Source organism: Punctularia strigosozonata, assembly GCF_000264995.1.
Source record: "Punctularia strigosozonata HHB-11173 SS5 unplaced genomic scaffold PUNSTscaffold_3, whole genome shotgun sequence".
NCBI lineage: Eukaryota > Fungi > Basidiomycota > Agaricomycetes > Corticiales > Punctulariaceae > Punctularia > Punctularia strigosozonata.
The window spans coordinates 419,055-434,567 of NW_006767435.1; the positions used below are offsets into that span (position 1 = coordinate 419,055).

General features: G+C 54.7%; 6 protein-coding genes across 6 annotated transcripts; 2 read left to right on the forward strand and 4 right to left on the reverse strand.

The window, feature by feature from the left end:
* Positions 1 to 486: 486 nt before the first annotated feature.
* PUNSTDRAFT_131427 (MFS general substrate transporter) lies at positions 487 to 2,622 on the reverse strand (the record flags this gene model as incomplete). Its single annotated transcript, XM_007380721.1, has 7 exons — positions 487 to 1,322; positions 1,382 to 1,585; positions 1,650 to 1,763; positions 1,822 to 1,929; positions 1,986 to 2,016; positions 2,083 to 2,386; positions 2,597 to 2,622. The coding sequence occupies 7 exons, from the start codon at positions 2,620 to 2,622 to the stop codon at positions 487 to 489; spliced, it is 1,623 nt and encodes a 540-aa protein (XP_007380783.1).
* A 3,120-nt stretch (positions 2,623 to 5,742) lies between these two features.
* PUNSTDRAFT_29805 (yippee-like protein) lies at positions 5,743 to 6,044 on the reverse strand (the record flags this gene model as incomplete). The annotated part of the gene is made up of 2 exons (XM_007380722.1): positions 5,743 to 5,854; positions 5,914 to 6,044. Coding segments are annotated over 2 exons (243 nt in total), but the record flags the coding sequence as incomplete, so codon positions are not given.
* Positions 6,045 to 6,536: 492 nt separating this feature from the next.
* PUNSTDRAFT_131428 (uncharacterized protein) lies at positions 6,537 to 7,886 on the forward strand (the record flags this gene model as incomplete). The annotated part of the gene is made up of 5 exons (XM_007380723.1): positions 6,537 to 6,838; positions 6,895 to 7,489; positions 7,542 to 7,583; positions 7,638 to 7,694; positions 7,746 to 7,886. 5 exons carry the CDS (start codon positions 6,537 to 6,539, stop codon positions 7,884 to 7,886), a joined length of 1,137 nt encoding a protein of 378 aa, XP_007380785.1.
* A 79-nt stretch (positions 7,887 to 7,965) lies between these two features.
* PUNSTDRAFT_61820 (ras-domain-containing protein) lies at positions 7,966 to 8,886 on the forward strand (the record flags this gene model as incomplete). The annotated part of the gene is made up of 4 exons (XM_007380724.1): positions 7,966 to 8,124; positions 8,282 to 8,393; positions 8,442 to 8,475; positions 8,526 to 8,886. 4 exons carry the CDS (start codon positions 7,966 to 7,968, stop codon positions 8,884 to 8,886), a joined length of 666 nt encoding a protein of 221 aa, XP_007380786.1.
* Positions 8,887 to 8,912: 26 nt separating this feature from the next.
* PUNSTDRAFT_118747 (uncharacterized protein) lies at positions 8,913 to 13,464 on the reverse strand. Its single transcript, XM_007380725.1, has 12 exons — positions 13,150 to 13,464; positions 12,697 to 13,088; positions 12,359 to 12,640; positions 12,121 to 12,302; positions 11,709 to 12,070; positions 11,247 to 11,659; positions 10,947 to 11,188; positions 10,687 to 10,899; positions 10,233 to 10,521; positions 9,973 to 10,179; positions 9,797 to 9,922; positions 8,913 to 9,744 (listed from the first exon to the last, which is right to left on the reverse strand). Exons 1-12 carry the CDS (start codon positions 13,373 to 13,375, stop codon positions 9,034 to 9,036), a joined length of 3,645 nt encoding a protein of 1,214 aa, XP_007380787.1. The 5' UTR covers positions 13,376 to 13,464; the 3' UTR covers positions 8,913 to 9,033.
* A 359-nt stretch (positions 13,465 to 13,823) lies between these two features.
* On the reverse strand, positions 13,824 to 14,405 carry PUNSTDRAFT_63229 (uncharacterized protein; the record flags this gene model as incomplete). The annotated part of the gene is made up of 1 exon (XM_007380726.1): positions 13,824 to 14,405. A coding segment is annotated over one exon (582 nt), but the record flags the coding sequence as incomplete, so codon positions are not given.
* Positions 14,406 to 15,513: the final 1,108 nt, after the last annotated feature.

The window sequence follows — 15,513 nt, forward strand, 5'->3', positions numbered from 1 at the left end:
GCTACGCAAGACGGCGCTGTTCAGCGCCGACGAGACGCAGCCACCAACCCACCTCGTCGATGCCGGATGGGATAATTCATCGGAGATGTCCGAGGATTGACGATGCTTAGAAGGTGATGATATGACTAGGCTGTTTCTGATTCTGCTCAAGGACTTGGCACGAGTTCCATGTCTGTATTGCTATTTAAAACACTAGCAGTTTCGGAACCTTCAGGCTTCCCCAGCATTTTGTTCGTGCTTTTCCGCTCTTTCCGCCGTCGGTATGCTAGGCTACGGTAGTGTATCTTGTCGCAATTGTTAATAGTCCCACATTGTCGCGCTCGTCTTCCAACCAGTATATTGTCGTACGCATAGTAGGAACCCATGCAATGCATTATGAAGGGGGATAGTGGTTGCGTCTATAGATACATCCAGTGCAATGCTACAAATATGCGAATAATGCAATCAGCTCCGACGTCCCGTCATGAATTATCTTGCAGGCTCGATCTATACTCTCTCAGCCGGTCCCTCTTTCTCGCCAGTAGCGACCTCCGTATCTGCGGTCACCGCAGGCAACCTGCGGTAGAATACCAGCACCGCGATCATCTGCACCGCGATCACCCCGAGCAAGAACCAGTACGCAGCCGCGCGCCCTTCGTACCCTTGATATCCGGGCCCACCGTTTCGCGCGCTCCGCTTTTCGACGGCGGCCTCGACGCTGGTCGCGGCCGCGATGCCGACGGCCGAGCCGAGCTGAAGCGCGCCGTTGAAGATGGCGCCGATGGTGCCCGCCATGCGCGGCTCCGTGACGCGGAAGATGGCGATGTTGATGTTCATGTACGCGAAGATGCAGCCGGCGGAGCCGACGACGAGCGCGGGGAAGACGAAGGGCCAGTACGCGTCGCGGGCGCTCGCGAGCGCGAGGAGGATGGTCGCGACGCCGAGGAACGCCTCGCCGCCGAAGATGAGCCATTTCGGGTCGATGCGGCGCGCGAGCGGGCCGGCGAAGGAGCAGAGGAAGGCGACGACGGTCATGGGCACGAAGTGCACCGCGGTCACGATCGGGTCCCAGCCGTAGACGGATTGCCAGAGCCCGGTGGAGACGGTTACGACGGTGTACCACCAGAAGTAGGGGAGGAGCGCGCCGGCGAGGAGGACGCCGAAGTTGAGGAGGGACCAGGTCGCGGGGGGGATCGCGGCGGAGGCGGCGGGTATGAGGGTCTCGTAGTAGATGAAGGCGGCGAGGAGGAAGGGGGAAAGGATGAGTGGGGCGAGGACGCGCGCGGAGGACCATCCGGCGGAGGTGCCGGAGGTGACAGCAAAAATGAGGAGGATGAGAGCAGCTGGCAGGGGCGGGAGCGGGTCAGAGAGACATGTTGCTTAAGGCGACGAAACTTCTTACTTGTAAGGACGGAGACGCCGATAATATCGAGGTTCGCAATGCTGGAGAGGAGAGACTTCTTCTCGGCCCCGTGCTCGGGCTCTTGCTTGGGAATTAACACATATGCTACGGCTGCGAGCACAACCGATACGATGGCGAGGAACCAGAAAATCCAGGGCCATGTAGTGAACTGCACGAAAATACCGCCAACGATGAATCCGAGCACTGGAAGAGAAGTCCGGTTAGCATTCCCGTCGCATTGGAATCGCGTCCAGCGTAATCGTCTCACCTGCGCCGATGGCACCGCTGCCACCGAATATGCCGATCGCCCGCGCCTGTTCGGTCGGCTCGGGAAACACGTTGACCAACAACGCGAGAGCCGCTGGTATCGTCAGACTCGCGACTGAGAATAAGCCATGTCAGACGAGCGCGAGCCAAACCCAGATGTGAGATTAGCTCACTCATCCCAGCCAGTGCCCGAAGCACGATCAAGACAATCTTGGAGTGAGAGAAGCCGGCGCCGATGCAGAGCGCGCTAAGCCCGACGAATCCAATGATGAACGCGGATTCTGCGGATAAGTATGTTAATGTATATCCTCTAGGGCTTGAGAATAGGAATACTTACTCGGATTAAAGACGTCCGATATCCTCCCGCTCTGTGATATATCGTTTACGCGTGAACAAGCTATTCATGCTGAACAGGTACGGCATGGTATACTGACCACGAGCAGGAAACTGGCAAAAGTCAACTGGAAAGCGCTAACGACCCAGGTCGACTCGCTCTCGGACATGCGCAAGTCCGTGGCTATCGTCGGGAGCGCGGATATGACTGCCGAGTTGTTGAAAACGTCGATAAGCTGGGCGACGCAGAACAGTATGAGCAGCGTGTACTTCCGCGCCGTGGACAGTTGCCGGTTGGGTTTCGGCGTGGTGCCGTCGCAGTTGCCATCGCAGAGGGTCGCAGAGGGGGAGAGCTCGACGTTGGTCGACACTGGGACTTGGTTAGACGTCGACATCGGGGCTCGTCTGATGGAACGTCAGGGGGATTAAGCGAGTCTTTCGCTGTAATTCGCGGTAAAGGAAGAGGAAGAGGAAGCTCGCTTGGGAGGAGGGCGAGGAGCTGAGCGGCGCGCGAGAACCAACTGCGCTTGAGGCGAGCATCGCCAGCGTCCGCCAGGTCTTATAGCCAGCGATGCATGCAAGAAATGAGGGCTATTGCCCCAGGGCGAAGCGTACGTATCGGTAAGCCGAGTCTGACTCATGTGCGGTCCTCTAGTTAACTCAAAGGGGATATGCGAGTGGATTGATGTCGTCCCACATCGCGAGCGCGTACCGGTCGGCGATCGCTCAGGGAGCAGAATTAGATCTCAGATGTGTCAGCGTCGATGAACGCATGTTCGAGGACGGGGGAAGCGCGCGTTCTGGCCAATCACCGCGCGAGCAGAGAGTATACGGTTATTTAGGACGCATCTTGGTCATACCTCATCCCTTGGCGTATCGAAGAGTCTCCGGAAGTATAAGATTCAATTAAGATCTCGAGAGCTACAGCCGTTTCGTGCGGAGGTCGGATCAGTCAGCGAAAAAGATGCTGGTCGAACGTGGACGTGGATGAAAGGAGAGTGGCCGTGGGAAATGATGATTTACTGCTTGACCAGTCGATAAGAACATGAGATACTGAGGCACAAGCGACGGAGGCAAAGACACAATGTGCCGTGAAGCATGTCGGTGAAGAGCAAAATACTTGGAATATCATCGAGATCGGCGTCTAACTAGGGAAGTCGCTGTTTCGATATTTTCCGACTCGGCGCTGGCGTGTGTAACGATGCCTTTGCAAGAGCATCATCAGGCCATCTGGCTTCCATACTATCGAGCCGTCCCGCGCAAGACTGTACCGCGACTCGAGATGCACGTCCATCAATCTGTGGTGGTTTGAGCAGGGATGGTTTCCGCCGGTCGCGACATCCGCGCTGAAAACGTCAGCTGATGTCGAGGCAAGAAGACACGCAGCGCTGTGCCCAGTCAGCATGTTCATCCCAGATCGAGGCGACGCACCTTGCTGCATACGCAAAGAGTGCGACAACGTCAACCCGTGGCCGTATCAGCTGCGGATCTCTGGCTACACATCGGAGAGACGGCGATGGACAGAGGCTTACTTTCTTTCCGGTAACAGCCTCAACCGGCCTCTAGATGTAAGGCTTGTCGTGAAATTTTTAGTGGCCATACCCTGAGACAAGGAAAAATGCACCTGCTTTTCGTCTCTATAAAAGCCAGTCGGCCTGTCCGCACAAGCTGAAGAACACGCACCTTTGGAAGCGAACGTTGTGTGAACGCCAGTCAGCGATCCCCAGAAAAAAGGAGCAGGCACGCAGCTCGTAGCTGTCCATGTTAATCGCAGCTTATGTGAGCAAATCCAGAGGGGGGAACAAACACGCACACGCGACGTTCATCCGGAAAACAGCAGTCAGCGAGCCTATGAAGAGGGAGATGGCACATCATCTTGCTCCGCGCCCCTCTGTAAATGGCAGTCCGTTGCATCAGAAAGAAATGAAACCACTCACCTTTTACGATACACCATAAAGCACCCACCTGTGACTAGATCGATGGAGACGAGAATCAGTATGCGAATGCAGAGAAAACGAGCGTGCGCCTCTAACCATAACTCTCTGAACATGACACTCAGTAAGCCCACTTGGAGTAAACGAGCACGCACCTTGGACAGAGACCGCTGGAAGCAAGAGTCGACTCCATACCGAGCAACCGATCACACACACACCTTGTTCGTCGTTTCTGTGAGAGGCAGATTGCTCGGAAGACGGAGACAAACCAAGGAGTCCGGATGCGACGTGCCTAATGGAGAATAAAGCGCATAAACGACTCAGTAACTTCACGGGACTCAGCGAGATATCATGAGCATAGCGAGACGAATCACAACGGACGTAGTACTTTCGTCTTCGCGACAACGACAACTGACAGTGACCTGCGGGGATGTATCAGCATCTGAAGAAACATACACAGAGACGTACCACAGCAGGGTGTTATGTCAAAGACATCATCGTGCTCACGGCATCAAGGACCGCACTCCTCGCAAATTGCTCTAGAGAGTCAGCCTGAGCACTCTTGGCAACTGACTCGCACCTCGTCACGGTTTCCTGAAGGCGTCGGTGAGCGTACTTTATGGATCATTCGGACGTACCTTGAGCAATCTATCGCGCGTCTCAATTCGATCTGCATAAGCTTCAGTGACTAAAGAAGTCGCGAAGACTTACTTTTTACACGGAAGACAATGTCTGACGTAGGGCTGTATCGTAGTGTGCGCTCCTTTTCCTTGTCAGTATATATGAGGATCTTGAATGAGAGTTGATCGTTGCCGCATGATGGAGGTTGAAGAGAGAGCAGTTTATGTATTCCAACTCACCGCGCACGCACCCTTTATACAGGACGCGGGAGAAGATCTTGAATTATTGCGCGAATGGAAAATGTAGAGTATCCGCTTGACGTGCGGAACGGTGTACACCTCTGGGTTCCCGCAGGGATGTGAAGCTCGTGAAGGGACGAGCGATACCAAGGAGAGCACAGCTCTTCCAAAGTAGGCAATGAAGCATCCAAATGTGGAGAATAGGGGGTGGACCCAGTTCCGCGGAAGCCCCCTGACTTGCCGGAATAGGCGCACGAGGATCCAAACGTTGTCGAAACGGGCGGCTCGACTAAATTCAGCCATGCAATCGACGGATCCAAGGACGCGACGACGCGACAATGCTCCGGCCGATTCCCACCTCCCTACCGACAACTCGCGAACGGGCTGGCGCGAGCCCGGACAGTGTAGTTGCACGGGGCCTTTCAGCTCCCGCATGATTTTGTGTCATTGCGAAGGGCGCGTATACTGCAGCTGATGCAAGAAGAGAACACGCTGCCAGAGCGATCACAGACAGTGTCTATAAGTACTCAGTCCGGTATATAAGCAGCATGTGAGTAATATACTCGGGAGTTGTCGTGCCTATAGTGTCGGGTGCAGTACGGTGAGTAGGGACCACGAACTCGTCGGTCATATTGCAGGCTTTGAGGTTGAAGTGCCAGAAAGACGCATCGACGAAGGCTCATCTGAGTCGTCAATCGTTTCGACGTCCAGGCGCAACAACTAGCGCGTTTCGAGTTATATACGATAATCCACCGCATCGCCGTGCTTGCGCGGAATCTGTGAGCATCGCATGCGTTCCATCATATTTTACAAGTAGAGTACGAAAGGTACATATCGAAATTTCTTCCACGCGCTCTATCTGTCGAGCTTCCACGCGTTCTCCTTAATCAGCTTTTCGCGCTCCAGAAGGTATTTCCCTGCAATCCAAACTATAGTCACGCCATAGCACACAGCATGCGGACCAACACGACGAGCCTTCTTTGTATTTCTGTGAGGCCTCCGCCGCCTTCATGTAGTACCACCCGAGGCGGTCGTTACAGCCTACGCAGTACACATCTGCCACGGTGTGCACTCCGGTACTGGACACGCGCTTCAGTCTTCGTGGCAACAACCGACGCAGCTGATACGAGAGACATACAGGAGTTGCCTGTCCTCTTTCTTCCCTAACCTAACGTTGGTGGCCGAGTGTAGCAGGAAGCCGCGCCCGTCGCGTCCGGAAAACGCCTTGCTGATCAGCTCATCTTGAAGGGCCTGATTACCCCGCAGCGGTATAGAAGCCCGAACGGAGTGCGATAGAGAGACCAAAGATACGAGACCCAACCGCTTTTCAATCGCGGATGATCAACGAAAAGTACCGGCGGTAGGGACTGACGATGACGGCGGAGCAATGGCAGGTAAACGTCGGATGGTCTTCGTATACTAACGCGACCGGCTGCTTCGCGTCTGGGTTCCCGTTCGAGGTTGTCATTCTAAGCAACGGTTTGGTGAACGCGACTCATCCGGGTGGAGATTGTCAGTGACACTGTCAGTGGCAAGTCACTGGTCAGTGGGAGCAGTGCACGAGTAGTCGCATGACCGGCATTCGCCGCACCTTCTGCCGCGGCGGCGCACTTATGTAATAGCTCACCATCGCCATATCTCCTTCAGGCTTCGGCGCCTCAGGCCTGGGGTAGCAAGCTATACAACGCCGCACGAAGCTATATAATATCCCGCGGATGTCCATGAGGGCCTGTACTCTCGTTACCGTCTGTGCATGCTGCCATGGCCGCGGCCGAGGTCTACGCACAACAGCTCTACCGACTCGGGCATGGGCTGTCTGCATGGGAACCCGAACATGAGGTCCAGATTGGAGATGTCGGTTTCATCCAGGACGGCCGATTCATCAAACTTTTCAATGCGACTCGAGCAGAGAACGATCCTTGCCAACGGCTCGGCGTGCCGCCGTACTTCACCCCCCTCGACCTTCCCGCTCATCTGAGAGATGACCCGTACAAATACTTCGATCCTATGGTCCTTCACACGAGGAGCGTGAAGAACGTCCAAGTCGATATCGACTCATCGAAGTGCGCATGTGTGGATTTACGCCAAGCAACCGGTGCTGATTTTTTTTTTCCTGCAGTGCGTCCCTCATACCTTTTGGGGCCGGATTTCGATTCGAATGCTGCAATGACCTCGGAGCCGTGCTCGTACTCAAGCAGAAGGCCATGCGGCAGAATCTCAGGGACAGCCGCGTCGTCCGCCAATACATACGAGACAACGTCGACAGCTGGTACGAGTTCGCGAACGATCTCGGGTTCCGGGTCTCGGAAGGCGACATATTCATGGTGCGAGGATGCGACAAGACTTCGGAATGGGCCGTCGCCGCGTTCGCGGAACGGAGCGCGGACGCGGGCATATCCTTCAACGGCGGCTACGTCGTGGACGCCGGGGTTCGGGTCGCGGTGACGGGCTCTTGGGGTTGGTTTTGCTCTGCCGAGCATCGCTCTGGACCGGAGACCGCCAAGGACCCTGCCGAGTTCGATCAAACGGTGTTCATCCGAGTCTGGAAGTTTCGCCGGTTTCCGTTCCGGATACCTACACGCATATCGGCCGCGGCGGAGCCGCGGGACGGTTTCTTCGATGGCTCCGACGGCGACTGCAGCGCTGACTGGGGCAGCGACGGAAGCAGTCCTTCCAGCGAAGTGGCCATCAAACTGGATCCGAGCACGATCAAGGTCAGAATCTCCATGGCTTGCACCGTCACCGGTGTCATTCACGGCGCTGCAGGCCAAACATCCTTTGGATTTCTTGCTCCATCACATGTTCGAGGTCGGCACCACCCGGATGTGCTCCCTTCGCTTTCAGCTGATAGAGCCACCCTAGAGCGGGACCGTCAGCTTTGCCATCGCGACCGACGATGATCTATATTCGCTGTTCAACGTAATTTCTATGTCCCGCAACAATGGTTGACGAACGCTGACCCTGCTCCAGGAAGTACCGCCATTGAATGAACTACCATCAATGCTTAACAGTCAAAATATCGGCGTGCATGTGGATGTTCAAGGAGGTCGGTCTCATGAAGATGAGCTGTGTGATCAGCCTTACGCTTTTCGCAGTGGCAAGCATCCGTAGAGTAGCGGCAAGCAGCCGTACGGAAAATGAACGAGAGCAAGTTGACGCGCCAGCAGTCGGCACCCTTACGAATGCACCGATGACGTGGGAGCCAAGCAGCAGGTTTGTGCCATCTTCGCATACGCATCGATTCGTGGTTGAGCGCCTCTCCCGCAGCGCTCAAGAAACAGGAGTTCAACTATGTTCGATCGTATTGTTGGGTGCCGGAGGCGTTGGTAAGACGGCTATAGTTTGTCAGGTATGCTCTCCTGCCTCACACCACGGCAGTGACGCTGACGACGTTATCATAGTATGTGCACGAATATTTTTCAGGCGAGTTGTATGATTTTCACCGGTTGCGCTTGGCTCATTTGTTTCGGCAGATGTAAGGAGGTCCAGATATAAGCAGTTGACAGCTGATAACCTATACACAGCTATACGACCCTACAATAGAGGACACGTATATTAAGGTAACGACTGTGGACAGTGTTCCATGTACCGTTGAGGTGGTCGACACAGCAGGACAAAGTAAGTACGATCGATTGTTCCGGGACTTTGGCTGACAAGGGGTCCAAGGCGAGTACATGCCCATCACCGAACAGTGGATCAAGTGAGTTTTCCTGTCATGTGGTCGAAAACGCGTCTCTCATGATATCGCAGGCTCGGACAAGCGTTCATCCTTGTTTACGATATTACCTCTCGAGCAAGCTTCGAGCAGCTGCGCATTTTCCGAGGATATATGCTGAAGCATCGACGTTCTCTGCCATCGTGCATGCTCGTCGGAAACAAGTGCGAGCGTGCGTTGCAGCGGGAGGTACCAACAGAAGAAGGGCAAGAGATGGCCCAGAGCTTCGGGTGCCCTTTTGTGGAGGTTTCTGCCAAGACGGCGTGGGGTGTTCCTACGCTTTTCGAAAACTTCGTCCGCATTTTACGCTTAAAGCCCGTTGACGAACGTTCCTCTACATCGCGCCGATTGTCAAGGTCGTTTAGGTCAAGGAAGAGCGGATGCGTTCTTATGTGATGGACGGTCACAATCGTTCTCCAGTGTATCGATACATCGTGTCGCAACGCAGTCAAATACGTGCCACGGATGGTTTGTTTGTGCAGCAACGCGGCGCCATGAGTATGGAGCACGAAATACAGGGAATGTACACGGACAAAAACACGACTAGAAGCCACTAGCAGTCACCCTCAACTGATCAAGTTTCTTCAGCACCTCCCCAACTGTCCTGTCCAGCTCGCCCGCGATAGAGCTTTGCTTAGGAGCAGGGAGTGTGGCGAAAGCTTCGCATAGATCGCCATCTACAACCGCTTTCACCGGCACATAGTATCCCCTCCAACTCAGATGATCCCTTCCCACGAGCCCGAACTGCGTCAGCTCGGTTCGCATATGTTGCTCGAGCGTGCTGATGAAATCGACGTCCTCCTTACTCACGAAGGGAACGAGGACGCCGATAGTACCGTGCAGTCCCGTATACAGGATAACCTCCCTGCCACCGGGGACGAGCGCCACTTTGGAGAGGGAGGTTACTATGTCGCCGACGTGATAATGACAAAGCATCTTGGTTTTGTGGGGGGCGCCCATCAGTAAGCCCTTCTCGTGCAAAATTCCCGCGCCGGTGGGGTCATCGTCGACCTGCTCCGATACCTTCGCATCCAGACGGTTCACGAAGACGTTTCCGAATCGATCGCCAGCTATGACGGTGTTGTAGTCCACCATAGTGGACGAGGATATCCACCGAGGCTGGACGTCATCCGCGAACACGAGAAGCCTGTTCTCCGGTGGCTTGTAAACAGCATAAGCCATGGACTCTTGCATGTCCCCGACGAGGATGCGCGAGCCTTGCGTAGCAAGGGTCACGATGGCTGTCGCAAAGCTCTGATATAGCCCAGGTCAGGCTAGGGTCATAGTCGTTATCGAGCATGCGCACTTTGTTCTCCACCTTGCGAAGAAGTTTCTTCTTGCCGATGTCGTAGATCCTCAGAGATTTCCCCACACCCGCCACAAGTCGGCCTTGGAATGCCATCACTGCCATCGGTACGTCATCTGTCTCGGTCTGTGCAGCAGTCAGCGTAGGACTCAAACGTCTGTGACAGGATAACTTGCCTTGTGAAGAAGTTCTAGGCCAGCCCCTTCGTTTGTAAACGCGTACGTTCGGAGAAATCCGCTCGTACATGACCGAGGCGCCAAGAACGTATCCTGCGCTGTACCAACGACAAGGTGAAGTTCTCCGCCGCGTGCCGCCCAGGGAACGACAGCGATCGAGAATGCGCATTCATTGTTGTCAATTGGTATCGTGGCCACTGTCTTGGCCTTTGGCGGAGCGTTCAGTGCTTATCGGAGTAAAACTTCGAAGCATAACGTACGTCAACAGGGTCAATAATACGGATCAATGATGCCCAGGTGCCGGCAGGTGCCTTCGGTCGGCCAAACGTGTCAGCTGGGAGCGATAGCATCTCCTCATCAACCTGCTTTCCAGCTTGTCGAAGTTCGGCCACTTTCTTTTGCACGGCTTCTTCGCCCCATGTCCGATGGTCGCCTTCGATCAGGTAGAAATACCGATTTGCTGGATGAGGTATGAACTTGCGCGGCGTGTATGTCAAAGGCATGGCATCCTGCTTCAACTTGGTCCCAAGCCTAGGGATCTGGAATATGCTGAATCGACGTCAGCAACTAGACCTGACATGCCGATTCGACCACGAAATAGAGCTCAGTAGGAACAATTGGTATATTAATAAGGTTTTCGGCATGGATACTCCGACCCCTTTTCCTCATCATAGCGTTGATAGGAACACATTGAACATCGAGGGAAGGACGTACCGTAGGACGCTGCCAGCGATGCCGATCAGCCCATCGGGACAAAGCTCGGCGGAGAAACTCCAGGCGAAGTCAAGATTTTCGAAGATGAGCGGCGTGAAGTGCATCAGATTGTGATGAGTGTAGTTTAACCACGACCTGGAGGAAAGTGCGAGGATAGCTGGGTTTCGTTGAACGTTCACTCGGATCAGTCGGACGGGCCGGGTTCCCAAGAATCTGGAGCAGGGTCAGAATGTGCAAGGCACGCACGAATATCGACGTACCGTGTTCGAGTATCTGTCAACTGGCCGTTGATGGGGTCAAGCACCGTTCGGAGCAGCACACCGTTCTGCAATCCAATGTTCACGAACATCGTCGGGTGCACCTTGTTGATGCTAGCGTCGAGCATGTCCGCGATGCAGATCGCCGTCGGCGGGGCCGTCAAAGCTTGCAAACTGATAGTCTCCAACGTGCTCTCCGGATCCAATGATATGATTCGCACTGTCTGGTCCTCACAGCCAACTGCCTGTACAGAAAGGCGTCAGTACAAGCATGTATGACGGAGAAGTGCGAGGCTATCATACCAAGAAAGGTGTCCTTTGCCTTCCTTCCGGGACCTCGCCGATACTCAATGCTAGCACCGTGCTGCCCATGGCCTTGCGATCCTGGTACTCGTTCAACTGCCCCTCCAGATCCAGCTCAAAGTACACGAGCTCGGCACTGCTCAGTGCGACAACGACCTGCCTCTTGTTCGTCGTGGCAGTCACAATCGTCTTTCCCGCAGGCACGCGCCACTCGTTAACACGCCGGTCAGCAAGAACATGTCGGATGCCTTGCGGGTGTACTTGAAGGAGCGCATCGGCGCCGATTTGCTGTACAGCGATGGTGGGAGCTGAAGAGAGAAAGCCGGTATCTTGTACTTCCTCTATCGTTTCTCCAATCGAGAGGACAAGAGTGCCATTGACGAACGAGAGGATGATGTACGAGTCGTGCGCGTCTGTAGCCACGTCAGCAAAAGAACAGCGCAGCGATGCAAACCGACTTGCCATCTTCTTTCAGTTTTGTCGTCCAGACAGCGTTCGGGATACCAGGAAGGTCCGAGCTGACAGTCTCCTCGACTTCCAGGCCGTGCCTCAGGGTTCGGAAAGTACTCCTTGCTCCTCGGCCGCAAGCCGCGAAGATCTGCGGGGTATCCGAGTTCGGGAGGAGATTCATAACGCGTGCGTCAATGATAGGACTGAGCGACTCGACAGTATCCAACAATGCAAGGTTATCGAGAGGCCTTGGGCGGAACCACGCCCGTGGAAGAGCCTGGCTAGGGTAGGCCATACCGCGTTGTGGGTAATCCGCGGAGCTGAACTCGGGCTCGTCGTCGTCATCTCCGAGCTTTTGGAACTGATACAGGTGGCTGTGACACAGTCAGCCTCAGCAAAAACTTTTATCAAGTCCGTCACTCACTGATCGCCAAATTCGGACGCGACAAAGAGGAAACCAGATTTTAGAATGCATAGGCCCGTCGCAACGGGGACGGTGTCGAAGTACTTGATCTTCAGCGCGTTCACATCCTCGTCACCATTGTAATCGATCGTGACCTTGAACAAATCGCCTTCCTCACTTTGTAACAGGAAGAAGAAGTCGCCCTGTCAAGTTCGTGAGTTATGTGTTCTTCCCAGCTACAAAGAGAACATGCACATGCCTTAATCTTGTGCATGAGTGCAAATGTGATGATGACTCCCCGCTCCGGGTCATCAAGCGGATGACGTCTACGTGGGATAGGGACCCGATGTTGTGAGCCACTTGGATGCCTGTAGATGATGTGGTCCTCGCAGCAAATGAGGACTCCGGATGGTCCGTCAAACCGATCGCCAGTTTGGCCACCTGGCACTTGCACCAGGAGGTTGGCTCGAGGATCGACTGGCTCACTGGACTTGCGTACGACATGATTGAGACCCAGATCCAGTTCATAATAGGTGAGCATCTGGCGCGTAGGGAGAGTGAGCGCGAGCTGAGCAAGTTGAACTCGCATAAACGCACCTTCTCTGCATTGTTGAACGCCTCCCCAGAAGGATCCTGGTCTGACTCCGTGTAGTCCACCTCCAACGCCGCAAACATGGGGTTCTCATACCCTACGTCAAGCCCAACAATGTGATGGATGATGGCCGCGTTTTTGTGCGCTTCGAGAGGTGAGGAGATTGTAAGGTTCGCTGCCGCGTCGCGGTTGAGAATATATACAAGCTTGGCTTTCTCCATTGCCCCTATCATCACCGCGCGTCCCTTGGGGTCGGTAGCGAGATACTGTCCAGGAACGATACGTCGCGCGCCGGACTTCCCATACGTCTCCTGATGAAGTTTCACGAAACTCGACGTTTTTGGGTCATAATCCAGAATCACAATGCGTCCGGAGTCGGAGCCTACAATGGCGTAGTCTGAACGACGGCAGAAAACACGGTAAGTATGCTAAAGAACTGACACATACGCGTCGCTTACCCTTCGTGCCGCCCGTCAACCGAAACGCCGCCAACGACCGGATCGAGCCAAACACATCCGTAGCAATCACGGTCGCGACCTTCCCCGTTTGTGGGTCTGGCCGCAGGAGCTCTAACCGCGTCCCATGGGAGACGATTATTTCCTGTTGCCTTGCGCCAGAAAAGTTGCCTACAATCGCTTGAGTGACTGCAGTCGGTGGTTGAAGGGTCAAGTTGTACAAATGCATGAGACCCGCTCTTTCCCAATGAACACAGGGATTGTGAGGATGAACACCCTGACGTCGAGCGGAGGGGACGGGCAAGAGGTCGCTGACGGAGGAAGGCAGTGGCGGTGTTAAGCGCGCGGGCTGGCATCCGTCGACTGTCGCCTGGCAAGCGCACAGTGAAATTCAAGTCCAGTAGACCATTTGTGTCTGTATGTCTGTATTCGTGTCTATAAATCGCAACCAGAATGTAATGACTATTGCTACATGTAGGGGAATAACTATCTGGTTTGCTAGTCATATGCCCAAGTGAATCCACAGAGCCCAAACACTTATTGGTATTTCTTTGTCTGCTCGGAATTCACGCATGACAGAATCTAGAGCCCGTGGGATGCATCCATAGTCGAAAATTCCTTGACTGCTGCCAGCTAGCATCGCTTCGTACACCTTATGAGCTACTTGAGGGCCTGACTCATCGTCCATTGCCCTGCGAGGTATCAGGATCAGCTTCTCTCACCGAGCACTGACAGCACCACACGTACCACATAGTTCCGACTACGCTGCGAAAACCTAAGAAAAGCATCGCCGCCGCGAGGTGCACCGACTCGTCGGGAAGCCTGCCGTCGCCCATCGCCGATTCGCACGCGCTCAAGAAGGCGACCGCTGCGTTTGGCACGTCCAGCTCCATGATCCGGGAGAGCGTTAATAGGCCATCTCGTAGCGCGAACCCTGACTGGAGGGGATCTCTACCGTCTTGGGTGCCATGGCACGCCAAGTGTACCACGGAAGCCGACTGCATCTTCTCGATGAGCTCGTGAATAGTTGCTCCCCCTTCCAAGGATCCCAGTATTTCTGCAGATGGCAGTAGTTCTTTGACGCCTGAAACCTCTGCCAGAGTGTTGGGTATCGCGTCCCATTCTTCTCCAATAGGCTGAGGCTCCGCAACCAGTAGTGCAGCTGCTCCGTCCCGTTGGAGGACGTCAAGCGGAGGGTTGCGCTGAGCCTGTAAGAGAGCAGAAAGGCTGGGTGTATATGATGATATGACGTAGTCAGATGTCCATACGTCTCTCCTTCTTCGGTGCCTTCCCGCGGCATGAAGTGGAAGAAACGCAAATGGCCCAGTTGGGCACCACCAGAGACGAGGTCGTTGTTCTAGTGCACCACGCTATCGACGCAAAATATGAGTACATGTTTGATTCGCTGGAACGAAGACCGCTCACCTTCAGACCCATCTTACTGAAGATTGGGTCAACGACAAGATCCCACAAGCGTTCCAGAATATCCTTCCAGGAGAGTTGCCCCGTATCTCCGTGACGTACTTTGCATGTAGTCGGAGGCATCTTCTGGTATCTCTTCTTACTGCCGTGAGGAAAGCGTTTCCGGCGTTCGTTGTCGAGGTTCTCATGTACGTCGATGCTAAGGCCTTCGAGAACCGCACTGTCGACTCCTGGTAGGACTATCTGACATGGCACCTCCATGTCGCGGATAATCAATGCAACAGCTCGAGTCTCATTCGCCAAAAGGACAACAACCGGCCCCCCGTGGGCTACGGTAGACAATTCTTGCAATGAACGCGTCCGTAGCAGATGCTCATACCCAGGAGTTAACCGGGCCTCGTGAAGGAGTTCATCCAGCTCCTCATGCAGGGTCTTGCGACGTGTCAGCACCTGACCATCATCGCTAGCCTCAAGATCAATGGACCGCATGATCTCCGCTAATCGACGCCCGATCCCACTCGGAAGATTGTCTTCGCATTGCCTGGAGTTGAGAGCGCGGTTCCAGAAGACGGCACGGCCTTGCTCCAGCAGCTCAACAGCGACGTCTACCCGGGATCGTGAAAGCTCATGGATAGCCGCTTCCCGCGCGATGCCAGGCGCTTGCTTGAGGGCAGCCAGCCTCTCGCTTAGGTTCCCGAATAGGATGACCTGCGGCAGTAGGGTCACGGCGCATCGCAATGCTTCGGAGCGAATCTCGGGGTCGGCGTCCTTGCACGCTTTGCTCCATTCTACAGCGCAAGCAAAGCGGGAGTGGATAGGAATCTCGGCATTGTATGCACCTTCGGAGAAGTGTCGCACGGCTTCGGTTAGGTGATGTCTGTCTCCGAGGAGCGTCCACAGGCATGCATGCTCTTGAGCGCACCCTCGACTGTATTCACTGGCTCT

Coding starts and splice junctions, on each gene's coding strand:
- PUNSTDRAFT_118747 (XM_007380725.1), bottom strand. CDS start 13,375: ATGCATTTGTACAACTTGACCCTTCAACCACCGACTGCAGTCACTCAA. Junction 13,089..13,149: donor GTTGACGGGCGGCACGAAGG/GTAAGCGACGCG, acceptor GCCGTCGTTCAG/ACTACGCCATTGTAGGCTCC. Junction 9,923..9,972: donor GCCTAGAACTTCTTCACAAG/GCAAGTTATCCT, acceptor ACTGCTGCACAG/ACCGAGACAGATGACGTACC.